The sequence below is a fragment of the Nanorana parkeri genome, unplaced genomic scaffold (assembly GCF_000935625.1).
Source record: "Nanorana parkeri isolate BGI_ZX_2015 unplaced genomic scaffold, ASM93562v1 scaffold525, whole genome shotgun sequence".
Lineage (NCBI taxonomy): Eukaryota > Metazoa > Chordata > Amphibia > Anura > Dicroglossidae > Nanorana > Nanorana parkeri.
This window is the reverse complement of record NW_017306793.1, coordinates 85,369-107,357: the sequence shown is the minus strand read 5'-3', so window position 1 is coordinate 107,357 and position 21,989 is coordinate 85,369. Positions and strand designations below refer to the sequence as shown.

Sequence of the window (21,989 nt, the reverse complement as noted above, 5' to 3'; positions counted from 1 at the left end):
CAACATCAAAGATGATACATTATTCACCATAAAGGATTAGAGATACTTACAATACAAAAATTGCCATTTTTACAAAAGGTAAGGATAATATTACTGTAGTATTTGTTTCCGCCAAAGCTTACCTTGTTTTACAGCACTTGAAGGAGTCAACTTCCCAGATTTGATCTGCGATTTGGCAAGTTGCAGGGAAGATGCCAGGAACTGAGCTGCTTTCATGTACAGCACCAGCTGTTCCACTTGTCTGCGGGGAAATAACAGAAGCAGCTACGGTCAACCACTGGCCTCAATGTCTGAACAGGAAATACAGTTCATGTTGTCACAGCTAGATGCTAGCGCTCAAAGCAATCCAACAGAGATTACTTATTCGCACTAACGGATTGCTCAAGCTGATGAAAACAAAGAAAGCCGATTATCAAGTCGGCCTGATACAGAGAACTGGACAGGCTTCAGAGTGCTTCTAGGTACCAGAAAACATTCAATCTTTTTAATTAAAAACAATTGGTTGTTCAGTCTCCTGTACTTACCCCCATTCTTTGCTCAGCTGACCTATCTGGTCCACTACCACGCTCTCCTGGATCTGATAGAGGGACACACCAGAGGTGCACATATCCAAACTCCCACTACGGGCCACGGTCAGGTCTATTACACACTCTGTGAACATCAGCATCAGATTGAGGTGCCTGAGAGTTTCTGTGTGCTCCCGCTGCATTGGGAAAGGAAAACATTTCAGTGAGGTAACACTGAAGTCTATGTAAACCCTAGAAATTGGTCTATGAAATAAACAATTGAAAGCATTGTGTTATCTGTTTGATAAGGGCATAAAAAAACAACTATTGATCATATCAGAAATTCAGAGCTGTCCTTCAATAATCGATTATAATCGATTATGTCGATTAGTTGTTGCAGCCCTACTGTGCACTCTTCCTATGGTTTCAGACCACATAGAACAATTAGTCTCTATGTTGTAGAAATAGGAGTGGGAGGGTTTGAGTAGTTTAGCAAAAGACAACTGGGCAGGTCTGACACTACTCAAAAAATGCTGTGCGTTTTCAGCCCACACCAGGACTTCAGAGCTGAGTGCATTTCTGGTAGATCAACAGGTATTTTTCTGTACTTGCATATGTATTGCAAAGATATACAGCGTATTTATTATTGTGCCCTGCAATATACTTAAAAAAAGGTGAAGAATCTGAAAAAAGAACTTGTGTTCCCCAGAAACCTACACACACCAAACTGTACTGTAAATGGTTTATAGTAATCAATGTACCTCTATGGCAACAATGTGTCAATGCACATTATTATATATGGCTATGCAGAGCACATAAAAGTAGTACATGTTTTATTTGTATCCATTAATGCATAGACGGACAGACTGCGGTTTACCATGCATTCACAGAGTGGCATATATGCAGCCGTGTGGTTAGTACAAGCTTGCATTTTGCATGTGAGAGCTTTAAAAGGCTATTATTTTATTGCAGTTTTGGGTGAGGCACTTGGGTGAGGTATTTCGGTTGATCTCCTGCTGTTGCCGCTGTCAGAATTCCGAACACAGAGCTGTCAGCTCATTGGCAGCTAGCTTTGTACGGGTGACCATTTTCCGATCAGCTGATCAAGGGATGCTGGTTGGAAAGGTGCCGACAGCGGCACCCACGCATCAAATTTTGGTCGATTCACCTCCCACCCTCAATTGCTGTCATCTGACTGACAGGAGGTGAGGGAAAATCTGAAACCGGACACAGACAGGAATACAAAGCTCAGATATCTGAAGATAAGTCACCAGTATTCAGCAATTCAAAGTGCAAATATAGATTGTTTTACTGTCACATAGGGCAGCAAGCCAACGTTTCAGAAGGCCAAGCAGGATCCCTTTCTCAAGGTGACACAGGGTGCACAATCTCACTTACTACTGGTCACAACGCTGTATGGTTTGCAGCTGGTATCTACATTGATTCAGAAATAAAAAGCTGACGAGTGTTCTAGCCTTCCTGTACTCTACTAAAAAAAGCATTTATTTATGTCTGTTGGAGATTTTCCCTCATTTCCTGTCTTGTGAGACTGCTGCCATCAAGACTGAAAGTAAAGGGAAATCTCTGACAGGGAGTCCTGGATAACTGTAAAAATCTGGCAGGGTATTGAATCCTTTCAAACTCTATCCAGGGCTAACGAAAATGTTTTGGCTGGGCAGAAACTTTAATAAAATAATTATTCTCATCACAGAAGAAATTAATAAATAAGGCCCATTGTGTCAAAAATAAAAATCAATATGAAAGCTTCCTGCTTTGGTACATATGAAATGTAGCCAGGCAACACATATCTAGCTTCATGGTAATTTCACAGTGATTGATCAAAAGAACAAAGTTCTAATTCTGAAGGATGAAGAAGTAATGAGAAGAAACAGGATCTCATTAAAACGTACCTCCATCAGAGTTTCTTCAGGTAGTTCTGGTGCTTCGAACGTGATGAAATCTTCCAGGCTGGGAGGGGATGTACCATAGGACATATATTTCATGCTTGGGGCTGCATCAGCTCCAGGAGGAGATGAACCCATATGAATACCAGAAGGAGATCCCATATGCACACGACCACTAGTGGAGCAAAGAGAGCCTCCTGAGCTGTTTGAGCCAACTGCAAATGATAAAACATGTTTTATTACCATCTTCTACAAAAAAAAGGTAAAGGGCACATGAATTCATTTGACTGCACTGGTTGTGTAAAGTGATGTATAATAATACATAGTTTAAACATAGCACTTTACAAAAAGGATGACTAAAAATATAGATTGGATAAATAAATGTAAACTTAAACTCAGAAAGGATTCCAAATGATGGATCTACTATGTACATAAAGAACTTTGTATATTCTATGTCATTGTTCTACAAGTCTCATCAACAGTAGGGATGTACCGAAATTGAATTTTGAGACCGAAAGTAAAAAAAATTCTCAGCCTGAAACCGGAAATGACTTTTTCTTTTAATCTTTAAAACATTTTTTTTTTAAAGAGGAGAGCTCCACCTCCTGTGACAGATCAGAGCACTCTCCTCCAATCACTGCTCTCCATCCTGACACAGGAGGCGGAGTCGGGAGGAGAACTCCGCCTCCTGTGACAGATCACAGCTGTCACCGCCCCAGACCGCACTCCATCCTGACACAGGTTGTCGAGCCGGGAGGTGAGAGCTTGGCCTCCTGCAACAATGACAGCTGTCACTGTGCAGCGCTGCTCTCCATCCTGAAAGCTTCTCTTCTCCCCGCTGGGCACTGGCGCAGCATCAGAAGACACACAGACCGGACCCCAGCGGGGAGGAGAAAAGCTGGGATATACTGAATTTTGGGCCGTCATTACACTTTTGGCATATGGCCAAAAGTGCCATTTTCGGCCGAAATATCGGTGCATCCCTAGTCAACAGTGGTAACTTTTTAAAGGTAACTTCACATATACACAGATGGAGGAATAAGTGTCTAAGATTTATCAAAGTGTGTGCATATCTGTGATATATGACGTACTGATGGGACCTGGAAACGCTCATCTGTGCTAGTGTAGGGAATCGATCATAAGAATAATAATGTAACGAAATGTACAGCGCTAAATGCCCTTCAGGAAGTTCAATAACGATAAGGATCAGAGTGATGTCACCTCCGTGTCAAACAATCATGAAAAAATGTGTGTATGTAATAAATAATTGTGTAACAAGTTATAAATTGTGTCAACAGTTGTCATAAAAACGTGTCATAAATTATCTTATTATATAAATAAATAGAAATCTACAAAAACCATGTGTCATATGTGAAAAAAAATAAAAATTATCTCATTATAAACCAGTCAGTGTTGTTTTCTTCCGTAAGATATTAAAAATGCGAACTTATAACAATTTTTTTTTTGAGATGTACTTAAAGTTTCTTGACTTTCTTAGAGTTCTCGGATCTTCAACACAAGAAGCCCCAAAAAATGATGAAAATAAAAATAAAAATAGAAACACACATAAAAGATATTAAAAAACAAAAAACAAAACAAAAAAAATGTTCAGTGAAGTCTCCAACGAAAAACCCCAAAGGAAGGAAAAAACAGGCAGATCCCCTATAGGGGATACACTCACCAGATCCCTGATGATCGAAAGCCTATATTCTTATCCCGTGAAATTTTATGGAATTTTAACCTTATGGTCATATTAATATTAATTTTAAATTGTAACCCTATCTACTCACTTTTATTAATTCCATTAGCGCAAGTTATTTTAGATTACAATCGATCATAAGAATCCTATCATTCGTTCAAAAAGCTATAATGAATGTGCTATTTGCCATAATGATTGGTGTTTGGAGCAAACATGAGTCAAATTTGACTCAACTTTGGAAAATAATGCATACATATTAGCTTTTTTGTTGTTCTAGTGTGAGGTTGTAATAGAGGGAAGCGGTCACACAGCAAATGAGGCAAACAGACTGCTTACACAATCATAGGAAATAATACAGGACTTGCCTGAGGTGGTCCTTTTCCTCATTATCACATGTGTGCATGTGGGAGGGGTAGCACTGTTAGGGGGAGATCCAACAGTAAACATCACTGCTCTTGTACTGGCAGAGGGCACAGTCAGGACACTTCCTGTACCACCTGAAGGAACTTGAAGAGTTTGGCGAAAATTAGATATTGTTTTGATTTGAAACAGAAGTACATAACGTACAACACTTTATTGAGTAATCAATATCTACATTGCAGAAGCACATAACATACAACACTTTAATGAGTAATCAATACCTACATTGCAGATGCACATAACATACAACACTTTATGATTAATCAATATCTACATCATTTATCACTGTTCCATTCACGTGTATCTTACAAACTTACAACTAGGGTATAAGGATTTATTTGTTTTGACAGACTCACAGTGCTATAACTAATTTCATGTTTATTGCTTCCTAAGGCAATATGTACCACTAAAGAATCAACTGGTGGACCGGGCGATGATAGTGAGGAGCCTCTGTTAATTGTAACATAAGCTAGTGATGATTAGATATAGGACCCAACTAGTAGTATTAGTATAACTCATACTATTACCCTTCTTTTTGTTTTTTTCTACCCTCTATCTTTGCTTCCTGTCTATCCTGTCCTGTGCTATCCTGTCTAAAACTGATGTTAAGTTGATGTTTTTTAATCAATGGATATGGATGGGACCCATTCTTGGTATACGATATATTCTTCCTTTATATACTGTTGCATTTGATATGATTGTATTGTTTTCACAATATGCTATTTTATTGGAGCAATGTGAACCATTTTCCTATGTGTATTCCTTACAAAACTTTAATAAAAATATTGAAACAGAAGAATCAACTGGTTTCCACTGTGGACACGTTTGAATACTCAATTACACTTATGTGAACACTGAGTTTTTATGTGACCTCTTTATGTTGAATCTGTTGCGTTTAGAGCTCACATAGTGCAATCTGTAATACTGTGTCTATTTGAATAGTAGAAATTGTCTACAATAATTATGTCATGCTGCTATACAAGAATCATGGCAGGAATATGTACTGGCTTTTTTCATGAAAGCATTATAGATAAAAACTGTGAAAAGAACAGGGTAATAACACAGCACAAGCACACTTAAATGGACTAGTACCTGTATCCATCGGACGCTCAGAATTCAGGCTGTCTGTGCTTCCCTGGTAATGCTGTCCACCAAGAGTAGCTTTACCTGTCTGGTCTGACAACTTTCCAGCACTCACAGATCTGTTAAAGACAATAATGTATATATCAGAGGCTTTAAATAAAAGGAACATTTGCCCAATATTGTCCTACAGCACTGCATACAGCCATTAATGTTCTTACAAAGTACCAAGTGCTGAATCAGAGAGAGATAGTACCCCCCTCATGAAACACAACTGCCGACACACTATTTCTAAGAATAGGAAGTATGTTTTGCAAACCACTGCCATCTGGACAAAAGTGGCAACCGATTACATACTGCAATGGTTTCACAATAATGTGTAAATTAAATCCAGATTCTTAAACATATGGTGTGCTGCACATATTGCTTATGTAACATCTAGTAAGCACTTGTCTTAATAAAAGCCAGAGGCAAGTTTACCTTACACACATCATTATTGAGACAAACCTAAGTTTAATTAATCAACAAACATTGGTATTCGTATTTACATCAAAGCTTCTAATGTGTGTGATAGATATATATATATACATACACACACACACATTTATTTATCTTTCTTGGTGATTGGTTACAGGAATGAGGTATACCAGATAAGAGAACAGCTGTCAGCACAGTTGCTATATGGTTGCTATATGGTATGAGGCGATACAAAATCTATTGCAACCAGTGTGCAAATTTCAACTTTTCTAAAAGTAAGTACTCAGACTTTCCACCCTCATTGCATAACATTGCACTGTGGCATGCACGGGGTAGATTAACTTTGGGAAATCTGCATACTCTCGGGAAACCTTGTGCAATAGATTTTTATGTAAGTTATACCAGACAGAAATCAGCTGGCGCTTAACATTCAATTATGAGCATACTTACCCACCGCAGTTAATCTTTTCAATAAAATGAACTCAAAAAGTTCTCCTTCGTATTAAAGTAGAACCCCAGACAAAACTTTATTTATGGTTGGTTAGAATGAGGAAGGGTTAGAACCTTTTGAGGCTTCTATTGCTATCTATGTAAGTGTTGGGGAGGTTTCCCTAAATTTTCCATTCCAGATACTCTGGTCACTGAATTGGGAAATAAAAGAAACATTTCCCAGTGGGGGCACAGCAATAAAAATCAAAGAGAGTCTAACCCTTCCCCACTCTATCCAAAACTCAAATGGTTACGCTAGAGCTACCCATTTAATCATGGCATTGACTGCATTTCTGTTACTGTAAATGCCCAATAGATGGCAGCAAATGTTCACCACCTACCAAATGCACATCAAAGGAATAAGAATTACAGAGACATACTGATTTAGTCAAAGAGATGACCTTTGTTTCTTAATCTGTACTAGATTAAGAGCTGAAATGTGAATGGATAGCACATCTCTATATTTATTTTTCCCCATACCTATAAATATACCAATGGTGCTCGAAGCACATAATGGTCCATCAACAAATGTATTGACGGTGAATTTACACATGGGAACAGTCTTCCCTGCCATAAAATGTCTAATTCGGTGCTGTCACTTGTGCGATGGCGTGCACAGACAGCACAGCCAGTTTCTCTGTTAAAGTTCTAAACAGTGATGATTAGACAGTGAAGGAGCAGGAGCACACTCACAAGCCATGAACTCTGCTTAGGGCCAGTGTTGGCTGATTTTTGTTATCAGAACGGCTTTGCTTCCAATATAGGAATGCAAAGGCAGCTGAAGCAAGTCAAATGCAGTGAATTGTGAATGATCTCAGAAACATTATTATTATTATAATACAGGATTTATATAGCTCCAACAGTTTGGGCAGCACTTTACAAAATGGGGGAGACAGTATAGGTACAATACAATTTCAGTACCATAGAGCAAGGAGGGCCCTGCTCATGAGAGCTTACAATCTAATAGGAGGGGGCAAGTGATACAGAAGGGTAATAATTGTTTAGATTGAGTTAGCGGAAGCAGTAAATGGGCAGTTAGATTGAGGTGGGATAGACTTTTCCCTGAAGAGACAAGTTTTTAAAGGATCGCCTAAAGGTGGACAGCATAGGAGATAATCTGACAGATTGGGGTAGGGAGTTCCAGAGGATGGGAGACACACTAGAGAAGTTCTGGAGGCGAACATGGGAGGAGGTGATGAGAAAGCTAGAGAACAGGAGGTGTTGAGAGGAGCGGAGAGGATGGTTTGGGTGATATTTTGAGATGAGGTTGGAGATGTAGTCGGGGGCAGAAACATCACTGATCTCAAAAGCATGCTGCATCAAAGCCTGTCGACACGGTCTATATACTCTTCTCCTGAAACCATGTTCCCTGTCAGCACAAATTTTAATGAAAAAAGTCACACATCTACCCAGCATTACTGCAACATGGACACGTTTATAATGTCAGATTCAAGCACAATGCCCTCCGCCAGACCCAGTTTCTTTTCTGAAGTGTTTCGCCCCAGCTGGGGGTTAATCATAGAGCTCTATGGAGCAGAGAAGGTGCAGAGTCTGCTGGAGGGCAATGTGCTGGAACTTGACATTGACAACTTTTCCATGTTGCAAAAGGGCTTTTTTAAAGAAAAGGAAAAATGAAGACGTTGTGGACGTGCAGCTTTTTAAATTAAAATCGGATCATTGTGGGGGAAGGACGGACCCTGTGGAGTCTGCACCTGCAGTCAGTGTAGGTAAGCCAGAAGTCCGCCTAGAGCAGTGGTTCTCAACCTGTATAACCTCAGGACCCACATTTGTCCTTGGCCATTAAGTCGTGACCCAAGTCGCACCACACTGGAACACACGGCATTAGGGTACTGCATGTTCCGGTGCATGCGATCAAACTGTGGGAAGGAGGTGTGTTTTGGGTGCCATTCAAATGAATATTTGGGGTTCAGTGTGGGCTGCTGTGCTGTGAGGGAGCTCCATCCATACGTGCATTGCTTGTACAGTTCCCTTGCACTCCCTGTAGAGGTGCTGGGAGCCTCAATGTGATGCCACTCCGGTCACGCGAGGGAGCTGTAATGAACGTATGGCTGGAACTCCCTCGCAGCAATATCCCCAGCCCTACCCACCTCAAACTGACACTCACTGCCAGGCAGCATATTTTGAATGGCTGCTAGGCATGAGAACTGACAGTGCTGCGCTACGGGGGAGGCTGAGGTGCCTCTCACCTAGTGTAGTGGAAGGCCTGCAGCGACCCGATGAACATGGGGTCGCGACCCTCTGAACAGGGGGTAGCGACCGACTTTTGGGTCACGACCAACCAGTTGAGAACCACGGGCCTAGAGCAGTACCTTCCTGACTGGCTCCTAGTGCTGCTGTGCAAGGAATGACAGCAAGCTGATATAAAAACAGTTGTATTTACTTATGTTAGTTGTAAGTTCAAATACAGTTCAATATTTTTAAAGGAACACACATCTGTATTAAATGGTGATTTCTATAGCCCAGTAGAATTGAGCTTTAATGTGTAAAAAACATTGTGAATACTACTTTGCAGTGGAGGTAGGAATATGGCACTGCAGAGGCAAAAAGGCATTTAGTGCTGCAACAGTAGGAAAAAACTGTAGAAGTGCTAGAAAACGAAAGCTAAAAAATAAAATTTGAATGTAATTGGCTGCTATATGCTGTTCCTTGAACACGTTGAAATAAATAAAAGGTCCTTTTTAAGATAGCTACAATGATTCATACATGTGTCCATATATTTACATAGCTATCTAGGATGGAAACATACCTATTTATCAAGGCCAAACAGTAGAAAACACATATGGAGAGGTAAACATGGAAACTTACCTTCCAAAAGGAGTTTTTCCATGTTCTGCAGTGTTGGATTTCTCATTGCCATGCAAGCAATGGAAAGGAGAGAACTCTCTTGGATCGCACAAGTCTTTGGCCTGTCCCTGACGACTAACTAGAGCAAGCAGATTAGATGAAGCTTGTGTTTTAGGGATCTTGAATGGAGCAGTTGTCTGGAAAAAAAAAAAGAAGCAATACCATTAAAAGAGAGATTTACAGGAGTTTTCTATATAATACACCACCAACTGGGTATATCTGGGTATATCCACAGATGGCCATGTTGGCAGTAGGCCACTGCTGTACACATTATTCTATTAGGTGCTACGGGATAAATCTGCAAGACTGGGTAGAAATTCACTGGTACTGATGATTTAATTACTTTTTGTTAATAAAGTAATGTGTGACTATTCTATTACTAAAGTGTTGCACATCAACTAAATAGTTAAATTAGAACTTGAGCCAGGTAGATTTGGATAGAGCTGGATACAGTTAGAACCACTGTAAGATTTTTTTTAAGCTGTTTGTATTTTGCAAACATTTCCTTACTTTCTGTCCAGATGACTGGTGCCACCACAACAGGAAGTGAGAGAAAAATCTTACGACAGGGACCACATACACTAATAAATGCCTGACGCAGATTTTAACCCCTATGTTATAAAGAATGAAGGAAATACCGGGACTGTGATTGCTAAATTAGTGCTAATTGTCTATCTGTTATCTTTACCCTCTGTCTTCTATATTTTCTGAGTCAAACATTGAACAGACATGCAGATAAGGATAACCCAGAAGCCCTTATCCACATGCTTTTTCCTAAAGGCCTAATTACATCATGTAAGATGGGTAGCCTACATGTTTCTCTCATAATATGTTTAAACTAACCACTCAACAATTCATCCCCACACAGCTACCTCCTCATGTATCACTTCTCCCTCCCTTTTAGATTGTAAGCCCTCACGGGCAAGGCCCTCCTTACCATCTTGTCTTGAATTGCGATTGTAATGTCTTCCTTATATTGTAAAGCACTGTGCAAACTGTTAGCGCTATATAAATCTTGTATAATAATAATAATATAAGACTTCAACTGATTGTCAATGACAATGCCAACCTTTTTCTGTCTATTCATCATATACATTTATACAGGTCATAATAAAAAAGCGGGCCACTCTTGCAACTTTATTAGGGCCTGTGTCGACAGCATCAGTAAGACAGTAGAACTGAAGCCAAACATTTTTTGGGGGGTTTTGGATAGATTAAGGGGTTAAACCTAGTCAGCCTTTTACTGCCATGTGTGTCACATTGGCAACAGTCCCCTTCACTTCCTGTCCGATAGCCAAAACAGGAAATGAGTGAAAATCCCTCTAAAGTGAAGGAAATTCCTGGTGGACAGTAGGGTCACCAGAACTAGTGTCCCCATTGAAAGATTTCCCTTCTATCCATGTTCTGATGACAGTCCAAAATTTGGGATTTCTTTCACTTTTAGTGATAACCGTCACCAGGACAAACAGAGAGGGGGAATCTCCCTAACAGGGACATAGACAGCAATTAAAACCCGACAGGTGTTCTAATCCTTCTCCACTCTCTCCAAAATAAAAAAAAAGTTTTGGCTTCAGTTGCACTTTAAAGCAAGAAACTAATCTCTATGTCTGTACTCTATGTAAATGGAATTATTACAAATGTATTATACAATATACACAGGGAATAGAAGAATGATATCATGTAGTTATATTAAGAGGAAAGGGGCTTTTATGTGCGTTCAGAGATTCTTGTAGTAAGAACCTATGGATTCTCGCCTCAGGAATCCCAGGTGTCCCATTCAGATGTATCCTCTGTTCCCATTCAAGTTAATGACAGGCGGGTGACAGCGGCCACATCTTTCCACATGTAATCATACATGGTGCGATTATCTGCAGATTGGGAGAGATGCTTGTCCCAGGATGCAAACCTTATGGTTGGTATTTTGTGACTATAATGAAAGGCCTATTTCATACTAATAATAGAGTAAAATGAAATGCATTAACTGTTCACACAGCTTAGCAAAAATAGATAAAAAATATGAAGTGTCTTGTCAGCGGAGAACTGAGAACATTGCAAGAAATGACAGATGCTGTCTGGTTTCTACAAGGTAAAGTAAAAAAAAGCAAACAGATTCCACTGGGTACTTTCTAGAACAGTTCAGAAACTGTTTAGTTCATATCAGCAGCAGCCCTACTTTTTCCCCTCGGCAGGTTCTGTTCATAATGTGTTTCTTTTCAGGTCACAATGAGTGGAAAGTAACAGCCTGGCCAAAGGATTCTACTTGTAAAGTCCCCAACTTATATAACGCTAGGAGATTTATTTACCCAGCTCACAAAACACGACAGCTAATGCAACTAATGGCTTCTCCTACATAAGATTGTCTGGAGACGACATTCTTTTTTCTTGAAATCATTGCAAAGCGCAGAGATGCAACTGTAGAAAGCCCCGGGGAATTTCACAGCACTATCGGTCATTAAGTACAGAGTCCTTGACTCGGTCCAACACTGTTAACAAGAATGCATTGAGGAATTGCAGTGGCTTTCAGCTGGACATTTACAGGGTTAGTCACGAAAGGGTGCAGAGTTTGGAGCAGGCAGGAGAAGTGATCTAGGACAACATAGCAGATTTGGAAAAATGTCCCCAATTCAGCTCACTTTCCAGTTCAGCTATGTTGTCCTAGATTGTTCACTTCTCCTGCCTTCTCCAAACTCTTCACCCTTTTATGAATAGCCCTATTGGTTGTACAAATGTTATTCTTGTCTGAATAAAATATCAACATAAAAAAAGGATTTCCTGCTGGGGTCTTTCAAAATTGAATTCATTTGGGGTAAAATATATATATTTTAAAATCTGTTCATGAACATTGCCACGTGACTGAACTAAATTCAAAATGTAACAAATCTGATAAATAGTCTGGCCACAGGCTTTCAACATCACAGCAGGCCAAAGCCATGCATACATCTGAGGTGGGTTACTGTAGGTCGGGTGACTAGGCAGGAAGGAAAAGTGCACTTATCCTTTAATGAGACAATTCCAGAGTATCCAATACGATCTCACAATGATCAATACAGTTTTCAAGACTGGAAAAGGTAAAATGCAATTATTCTATTTATTATTAATATAAAGCAGGGGTAGGCAAACTCCGGACCTCCAGCTGTGGTGCAACTACAAATCCTATCATGTACCTGCCTCTGGGAATCATGTCTTTGGCCGTCATAGTCTTGCAATGCCTAATGGGATTTATAGTTGCACCAAAGCTGGAAGGCTTGGGTTTACCTACCCATTATATAAAGGGTCACTTCACTGATATCTGTGAAGGTGACCATAAAGAAACACATATTACTTTACATTGTACTTTGCTGTAAAGCCTTTTGTAACGCATCCTGCGATTTAGATAAATATATCCAAAAATCCCATACAAAAAACAGAGAGGTTTTTTTTAACCGTATGGGATTACCAGACTGGGAGACAGCTGATCCAACTTTGTCTCAAATATCTGATACATATCTAATGGAGAGCGATATTAAAAGTATTTTCATTAAAAAAAAAAAAAAAGATACATAAAGCCAAAACTTTTTTTAATTTTGGCTAGAGTAGGGAAGCAGCAAAATCACTGTCAGTTTATTTTCCTTTAAGCCATCTGTCTCGCATTAGGGACATTTCCCTTCACTTCTTATCCTGTAGACTCAGTAAGAAGTGAGGGGATATCTTTCCAATCCATTTCCCAGGTGTTAATCTTAACAAAGACAGAAATAAACGTTATGTTTTAATTTGCTTTTTAACTTTCGTCTTAAACTGCTCCTAAATTCCAACAGCATAATAGACACGAGCAGCGCAACTATTTTATCGGCACAAGCATTAAGCTGCAGCCCTCTTTGAGTCTCCACCAATTGAATGGACCCATTGCGGGTAGCTCCGCCCACCTGTCAAATTTAAGCAACCCCTGAAACTCCTGCCTGTTCTTGACTCCCTGCTCCGGCTTCAGAAAGAGGCGTTGGCCTCGAAACGCGTAGCCATTTGACCGTCCACGTCCAGCCCTTCACTGACGTCACTCCCTGTATCGAGTATACCGCTCCACAACAGCGATACACGGCGGGTCGGACCGCAGCTGAGCAGTCCCCTCGCCTGACCTTAACGTAGCCATCAAGGCTCAGCCTTGACAGCTGAGTACTTGTGACACGTCTCAGAAACAGCTCACCAACCGTGACCCTTTACAGGCACACTTGCCTTCGACGGCACAGTACAGGTCTCAGTCCCCTCTCAGCCCTCTTTTTTCTGCAAAGGCAGATTGCACACAGGCTCCCCCCTCGGCAGTGATACAGCCCTGCGACATCCATCCGCCTACAACAGTGAGCCACCCCTTTTCAACTGTTCATTTTTGTCCATCCAGCCACACAAGGTATACTGGTAGGCAGAAACACTTAAACACACAGTTTTTTATTTACTGTTTTTACTGTGTTACTGATTCACACTTAAAAGGCAGAAGCGCTTCTTTGATTTTGTTTTTATTGTGTTCACAGGGTTCCCCTCCCTGTTTGAGGAGCTTGTACGCCACATTCCACTAGTCATTTTAATCACACATTGACCCTCTCTCTGAGTAGTGCGCTTACTATATTGTTGTTTTTTGTATTCCAATGCGAGGGATACCCACTCTTAAACAGCTGTCACAGGGACATGTGTCCCCACTGGAAGATTTCGCTTCTATTCCTGTTCTGATGACTGTTGACTACTCAGAATTGTAGATTTACCCTCACTTTCATTCCCTATATAAGCTACAAATTGCTTAGGGACTATATGACACCCCATCTATACTCTCTCTTTGACCAAAATGAACAGAGGGAGGCAATTTTAAGACAAAACAGCACTTAGACAACTTTTATGTAATTTGATCTATTTCCCTTTCTTCTGTGCTCTGGCTTGTGTGATCTCTGCTGGTGGTGCTATTTCCATATATATGGTAAAGGAAGTGCACCTGGTTTACTGCCTTTACGGTAGCATGCTTTTCTGTTAAATAGACTTCAAGACATCAGTAGGTCCAGACCCCTGACGAAGTCACGTGTTTTGACGTAACAATTTTCACTTTATTAGATATGTATGATTATTAGCTCGGCACAATATTGTTTTTCACATTACTTAGACAACATTGTTGCCAATTGATCACTATCATATTACAGTGATCAGCAGCTCAATGAGTCAATGTTTTGTTGGTTCCCAGCCTCCTATCTGTGACCATTGCAGTTAAAAACAGCCTGGTCACAGCAAGTGTAGACTAGGTTCATACCAACAGTATGTGCACCTACACACCCAAACCACTATATACACTGCATCCACGGATATGTACATGTGTACTTCCATAGATTTTGATGAGTGAACAGGTGCACTTGTGAAAAAACTTAAAAAGTAATTGGTAAGAATTTACACCCAGATCCTGAAAAGGCACTTCTAATCAGGATATATAACTAGTACTGGTAGACATAAAGGGGTTTTAGTGCTAAAGAAAAAAACTACAATGATACATGCCACAGAACAAACCTTGGTTGGAGATCCAATGATGGTGGGCAGTGGGGTTTTATACAACCATTCTGAGCTCCTAGGAGAAGATCCCATGTGCTTTGTAGGTGAAGCGCCAAGGCTGACAGGCCGGGCTGGCTGTGGTGAATGGCTAAAGCCATGTCCAGCATAGGAAGGACACACAGGATCTGAGTGCTGCTTTCGTAACTTCTGTTTGTTCTGGTAAATGTCAGTCAGAGTCGGTGCACTTTGCAGCCTTGCACCTAACAAAGACTGTGGGGACTGTGACTGTGGCACTGGAGACCCTGAAAAAAGAATAAACATAATGCAAAGGGATGTTATATTAGAATCCATAAAGCCCGATGCTCAACATATGCATCAACTGACTCTCCAGCGGTTACACATGCCCCCTTACATAGTGCTCCAATTAACAGCGCTCATACACCCTGAGCAGTGTTGTTGACTGTAACACAGTACAGGGGGAGTGTGGGACCACTGTGTTTTGTGTTCAGCATCGGTCCAGTTCTCCAGCATGTTGCACATTTTAACAAAGCCTGAAGCACAATAGTTCAAAAAATTAAAAACACGGACACGTTCTTTATGATTTATGTAGCCTGACTGCATTACAAAAATAAAAAAGAAGAGCAGTCCAATTGTGCTTTAATTCCCTCATTTGCATTAACATCAAAGAATGAAGCAAAATCAAACCTAATCTTTATGATTTATTCAGTAAACGAGCAGAGTTTTATACAGAAGTAATTAATAAAATGAAGACTGATTGCAGTTAAGTGTAATCCAATAAATGCTCCTCTTCACATTTGAGTCACATCTACAGAGTGCGTCTTCACATTGGCCTCACTTCACCCGATCACAATCACAGGTTTGTTCAGGTAAAGCTGTAACCTTACTACCTACAAAGGTCTTCTTAGGCTAGCCAGCCTTAATTTACCTTGCCTCAGTTTAGATGGCTGGCAGAGCAAGTCACATTTAGTTCAGTTCGCCTTGTCCCAACACATTTTCCCCAACAGTGACTGTTTTATTGCATGATAAAGGTCAAGCTCTGTACTTAGCAACATATCGCCCAAACAGTAATATTGCATTTAACTGTTCTTTGTATGAAATAAAAGTAAATCACCGGCACACACTTGAAGGGTTTTTAAAGTATTGATATGTTTATTCAATACCCAATGTCACATACTGTCATACGGTGCTACCGTATGACAGTATGAATAAACCGTATGACAGTATGTGACATTGGGTATTGAATAAACATATCAATACTTTAAAAACCCTTCAAGTGTGTGCCGGTGATTTACTTTTATTTACTATTCGTGTTATGCACGGCGCCATCCGTGTGGTCACCTTGGCACCACATATACCTTGTGGTTTTGAGACCGTGGCAGTGCGAATGGGATTTGGACTTTGTTCTTTGTATGAGACATGAGCATCTGTTCAACCTGATGTACTATTCAGTACTGTATTTTTGTCTCTTTTCTCAATGAGTTTACCATACTGCTCGCACGCATTAAAGCAAAGCTTTGCTGAACTACTGTTGTTGTTTGGGTGTCAATTTTTTTGGCAGTCCTGAAACTCAGAGCCAGCTGGCTGAGCCTGCCAGTCGTGTAAAAGTGAGCGGGCGGCTTTACAGCTGCCTAGACCGCTTTTACATTAAAGCCCTAAACAAAAAAAAGAAGCTTACACAATCAGCTTGTTTTAACAGTTGCATAGAAGATATGTCCAAAATCCTGAAGTGGATAAAGATCGGATGAGTAAAACTAGCACATACCTCCTGAAGAACTTCGGCTTCTGGACTCATGTCCTTGAGGGTGGCCACAACAACAGTGTCCTAGCTGCTCTGGGATAGTTCCAACTGTACAAGATCAAGGTCAAAAGCATAAAAGTAAGACACAATGCTACTTATACATTATAAAATATTTGTAAGCATGCATGTGAGCATGGGCAATAATAACAGCAATCTAAATGCCTATTATACATTTCCAATACACAAATCCTGTCTTATTTAATATTATTTATAAGTTAATATTTCACTGGCCAATCATGTGCACTTTATTTCCTTAAAAAAAAAGTGACCAAAAAAAAAAAAAGTCATTCGGTAACCTCGCTGGCTTGCTGTCACTGTGTACAATCATTCTTGCCATCCACTTCTTTGTTATGCACAGCACAATATGGAGAAAGCTGGCAACATAAACCATACTATCAAGACCCAAAAAAGTTAGAGGAGAGCTCACAAATGCTATTGAGTATCTATTTCCACACTAATCTGCTCAGAAACTTCTAGCATTTCATTTCCATATGTTTAGCGTAACTGTTAGCACTTGCCTAATGGTGATGGAGAATAAGGTCTTGAAGAACCAGTGGACAAGCGACGTCCAATGGCTTGCACCATGTCTGTGGAGCTGGGAGAACCAGAGCCGACTTTGAGAAAGCCCATGGGGCTGGTATTTGAGCGCCTGACTGCACCAGATCTGCTGTAGAAAGAAGAGGAAATAATAAAACCCATAACTTCTTGTGTTCGGTAACATATGATTTACACATTTTGAGCATTCAATAAACAAAAAGCACAGCAGTGACAATCGTGACAAATAAATTTCTGAACACTTGAGACAAGAGTCACTATTATAATTCTCAATCTACTGCTAATACATTAAAAGGGAATATTACTATGCATGTGTTAAATAAAGTTTACAGGTAGGATCAAATACATTTTAATAAGTGATAATCTAATATGTGTAGAAGACTTTATGTAGACTACTTGCACAATTGCGTATTACAAGGACAGCTTTTCACACAACTGTGTATACTAGGTTTCATTTAAAAGTAGAACTCCAGCCAAAACACTGCCAGTGTGCTGTCTCATGTCCGTTTGGGGCATTTACCTCAATTTCTGTCCTAAATCGGTCCGATCAAAATAGTGCTTGCAGCATTTTGATTGCACCGGACCGCAGGCACAATGTGCCTTGCGATCCTGTGCGGCCGATCGCATTGCAGGGCGGGGGTGTGGCTACCGTGCCATTCACTTCAATGGCCCGCCACGCCCCCTCCTGCCCCACAAAAGTGAGCCGGCCGCAATGTGATGCAGTGCGTTCTGGTCAGAATTGGGCCGGAACGCACTGCATCTGTTGTGAACCTAACCTTAAGTCAGGTTAAAAAAAAGACACTATTCCATCAAGTTCAACCAGCAGAGAAATAAATACATGTTTTTAAAAAAAATGTAAAAAATCTCCAAATACAGACCCCTATATCCACAGCTGATCCAGAGCAGGGCAAAAACCCCCCATAAAAAGCATGGTCCAATTAGCTCAAATAAGGGGGAAAAAATCCTTTACGATTCCCAAAGGAAAATCTGATCCTCCCATTATTACTTATAAATGTTATTATCTAGTTAAACTCTGGGCACTTAGGAAAGCATCTAGCTTTTGTTTAAAACAATTAACTTGATATGACTAGAACTGGTTCCTGAAGTAGCCAATTCCACATTTTCACAGCTTTTACTGTGAAGAAGCTTTTCCATATGCAAAGGTTAAACCTCTTTTGCTCCAGATACAAAGAGTGCCCCCTTGTCCTTTGCAGTGAGATTAAAGTGAATAACTTTGGACCAAGCTCATTAAATGGGACGTTTATGTACTTATACATGGTAATCATTCCCCCCCATACATGGAGCAGTACTTGTATTTTAGGAAGGATGCAATTTACATATAATTCAGGGAATAATACTAACAGAGGAAGGTAATCGTGACATTCCTTTGAAAGCCAAGATACCTTAGCAAACAGCAAGTAAATAAGCAATTGTTACACAAAACTAGGATAGTAAAATGTTTAATGATTTTACTGGTAATTATACTACTAATAGTGTTGACTAATAACAATTATCATTTCTTTTTGGGACATACCTGGGGGAGCCATGAGGATTAGATGTTGGACTAGCAGTAGATGAGAGATTCTGCTCAATGCGTTGGTAGTTCCGTAGTTGGGTTGGGACAGGAATAGGCGCAGTCTCGCTGCGCGGTGACACCTGAGGCTGGCTCTGCCTGTAGTCAAAAAGCAACGACAGAGGGAATAAATCTCTGTGCACTGGTCTCTGGGTTATCTGAACCATTGTGCAGCTAGCAAACAAAACAAGTATAAAATGTTCTTCGCTGTCAGAAATAATGGACTAACGTTTCATTGTTGCTGTTCTAGGTTACTAAAACCTTCCCTGTTGTGTCTTTTCAGTGGCATGCAAGCAAAGAATCTGTGCCTTCATACACTAAGCTTGGAAACCAGCAGGACTAAATCCCTCCTCCCCGATAGCCTCCTCCACAAGCTACATTTCAAAACAAAGCAATTCTAGGAAAGTCAACTGTAGCCAGAACAGGAAGTGCAAGTGGAGTTCACACAAGCATATAAACAACATAGCACATTACATATAAAGGCACATTATGTAACATTACGACCACAATACTTAGTACTTGGTAAACAGCTCCCAACGTCAGGATTTCAATAGAGACAGGTCTTTATCTTTCTACTTTACTCTACTAGAGGAATTATGGCCTTGTTTTGGTAACAAGAGAATGATACGTGACATGGAATTTCATTTTTTATAGCTCTTGCAGGATAGAGACCATTATTAAATCTAGTGATAACATGCTGAGACAGGAGCACGGGGAAAGGAAGTCTGGAGAGGAAAGGGTGCAGTTTGTTCTTAAGAACTTGTCCTAATGAAGGTCAATTATGCCTCAACTACAGAGGTTCTTTATAAAGGGATAGCTGCCCTTATGGGGCTATCTCAAACTCACACAAAACTTTGTAAGCACCTGGCTCTATGAAGAGATCTGTGGAGTAGCAACTGTTAAGTAAGATCAATGGTTATTCTGTGGATGTGGTCTCAGAGTCCATTTCCCCAGCCTCTTTTCAGTCACGGCACCCCACTACATGTAACAATCTTGAGGCACCCCACTCCAAAATGTAAAAAGCATAAATGTAAAAAACTGTGTAATCCCTCCAAAATCCATATCAGACCCTTATCCTACATCACATCAACACCCCCTTTACATCAGAGCTCTCCTTTACATCAAAGACATCATGTCTGAACTACTTTTGACTTCTGGTAAATACAGCCCTGCCTCACGTATATAAAGAAAAGCTGGTTGTGCCCCGAGCAATAATATTGGAAGCAATTTCTATCAGTCCTTGGCAAATGATTGCTGTTTGAAGGGAAAGGTATTATTATTACATGATTGATCTTCCATACTTTGTTAAGCTAGTAAATACAATGATTATCAGATTAGCAACTAGAGCTGGCACTGTGTTTGAGTTCACTCAGCTTCCCTTCTTAACAACTGCTGGGATAAGATATCTGCCAGACAGGGAGTGCCTTGTTTTTAATGAATTGGCCAACTCTTAACCACTTCCCGACCAGCTCACACATATGTGGCAGCAAGATGCGGGGCTTTATTGCCGACTGCCGCATCTATTCATCCACTGTTCTGTGCTGGAAGCACACTCACAGCACAGTGGCTGAGCTGTCACTGACAGCTCTCGGTCACTGTTTTTCAATTGAGAGCCTGGGACGAGCTCCCAATCATGTTAATCGATGTGATTGACTATCACAGCGATATGATCAGGAGCCCGTTGATGTCTCCTATTGTTAAAATGTATTTCCACTTTGGCAGCCAAACTTAGATAAACACCAATTTTATATTTGTTACATGTTCTGTGTGGCCAATGAGGGGCGCTGTAAAGCTTTCGCGCACAGGGCGCCTAAAGGCCTAAGGCCGGCCCTGTTCCCAATCACATAGCATAACTTAACAAAGATTAAAAGTTGCAGCTTACCTTTTTAGATGTTCTTTGTTCTAATTCTAATTCCAGGACTGAATAATCCTGCTTAGTGCGCACTGTCTGGGGTTTGGGGGGAGTTTTGTTTCAAATGATTAACTCTGTCTATATTTGCTAGCTGATTTTGTATCACTTGCAAACTAGATGAGCAGGACTGCCTGTCCTAACAAAGGGTTAAAGCCCTGAAGATACTGTATGTCAATGAGGGGGAACTGAGTCTGTCCTAAGCCTTTCTATAGTTTCTGGTTAGTGAAATTTAAAGGAGCTTCCAAAGCAAATGGTGTTATCTAAAAGGTAAGAAATATATTTTTTTAAATATTTTAGGTATGCTGCGTGAATAGGAGCACATTAAGGAACATATAGAAGGGATTTGTCAATTTTGACTGCAAAAGTGGAAATACGCTTCAAGTTAATTTTAAAGGCCAGATGACAAGTGGTTTAACTTGCATTGTGAGAACAAGCAATAAGGCCAACCACTTTGTAGCACTGCAGAGCAGGGAGCAGACCTTGCATATGTAACAAGTGAATACAATTCATAAAACTATACGCAGAAACATTTGTTACTGGTGTTTTATATTGCCCAGGGCCCAGTCACAGCTGCAACCGATGCAACCCTGGTACCACTGTCACTGACGCCAAGCTGTAGAGGGACTATAAATACAAGCAATACACTATACAGCAACGCAGAATACCATCAGCTATAGAGACCTACAAATCCCAGCAACACATTATACAGCAATGCAGAATAATATGAAGGGCTGCGTGCAGGATTCACTAGGGCTGTGCAGTGTCACCAGGTCTAAGTGCAGGTCTTCCCATGGCTGCCCAGGCAGGTGTGGGTCTTACCAGGGCTGTTCCAGGCTGGCCAGATTGGCTCTGTAAAAGACAGCCAGGTCTTTTACAAAGCGAGGTCCCCAGCAGGCTGCCCGATGTCCCTAGCAAGCACAGGACCGCAGGCAGCCGCTCGTGTTTAAAAATATAAAACACCAATAGTTGTTTTCTTAATTAAGGCATAGTACAGTTGCATAACTTTCTTACCGCTTAAGACATTAAAAAGACTTCTAAAAAAACTACCAACTTGCCTATACATTCATTTGAACTTAGAATTGACAATCTGTATAATGTTTGTGCTGAAGGGCAGCTTTAAATTAACATGGGGATCAATTATTTAAATAGGTCACTGTAATAGACAGCGAGGCCTGTTTCCAATCTGCTCACTCTGTC

The 21,989-nt window shown here is 40.5% G+C and overlaps 1 protein-coding gene across 2 annotated transcripts in view; it reads right to left on the bottom strand.

Moving 5' to 3' along the window:
- Positions 1-21,989, bottom strand: part of ULK2 (unc-51 like autophagy activating kinase 2) — a 103,150-nt gene that overhangs the window by 6,973 nt on the left and 74,188 nt on the right. The window contains exons 15-24 of one of the 2 annotated variants that reach the window (XM_018561468.1): positions 18,842-18,979; positions 17,271-17,419; positions 16,717-16,800; positions 14,952-15,235; positions 9,402-9,577; positions 5,622-5,731; positions 4,475-4,615; positions 2,417-2,625; positions 525-703; positions 123-241 (exon numbers count right to left, since the gene is read on the bottom strand). In XM_018561468.1, the coding sequence (XP_018416970.1) occupies positions 123-241; positions 525-703; positions 2,417-2,625; positions 4,475-4,615; positions 5,622-5,731; positions 9,402-9,577; positions 14,952-15,235; positions 16,717-16,800; positions 17,271-17,419; positions 18,842-18,979 (1,589 nt within the window). The remainder of the gene's footprint in view (positions 1-122; positions 242-524; positions 704-2,416; positions 2,626-4,474; positions 4,616-5,621; positions 5,732-9,401; positions 9,578-14,951; positions 15,236-16,716; positions 16,801-17,270; positions 17,420-18,841; positions 18,980-21,989) is intronic. The other variant, XM_018561470.1, reaches the window with a different exon arrangement.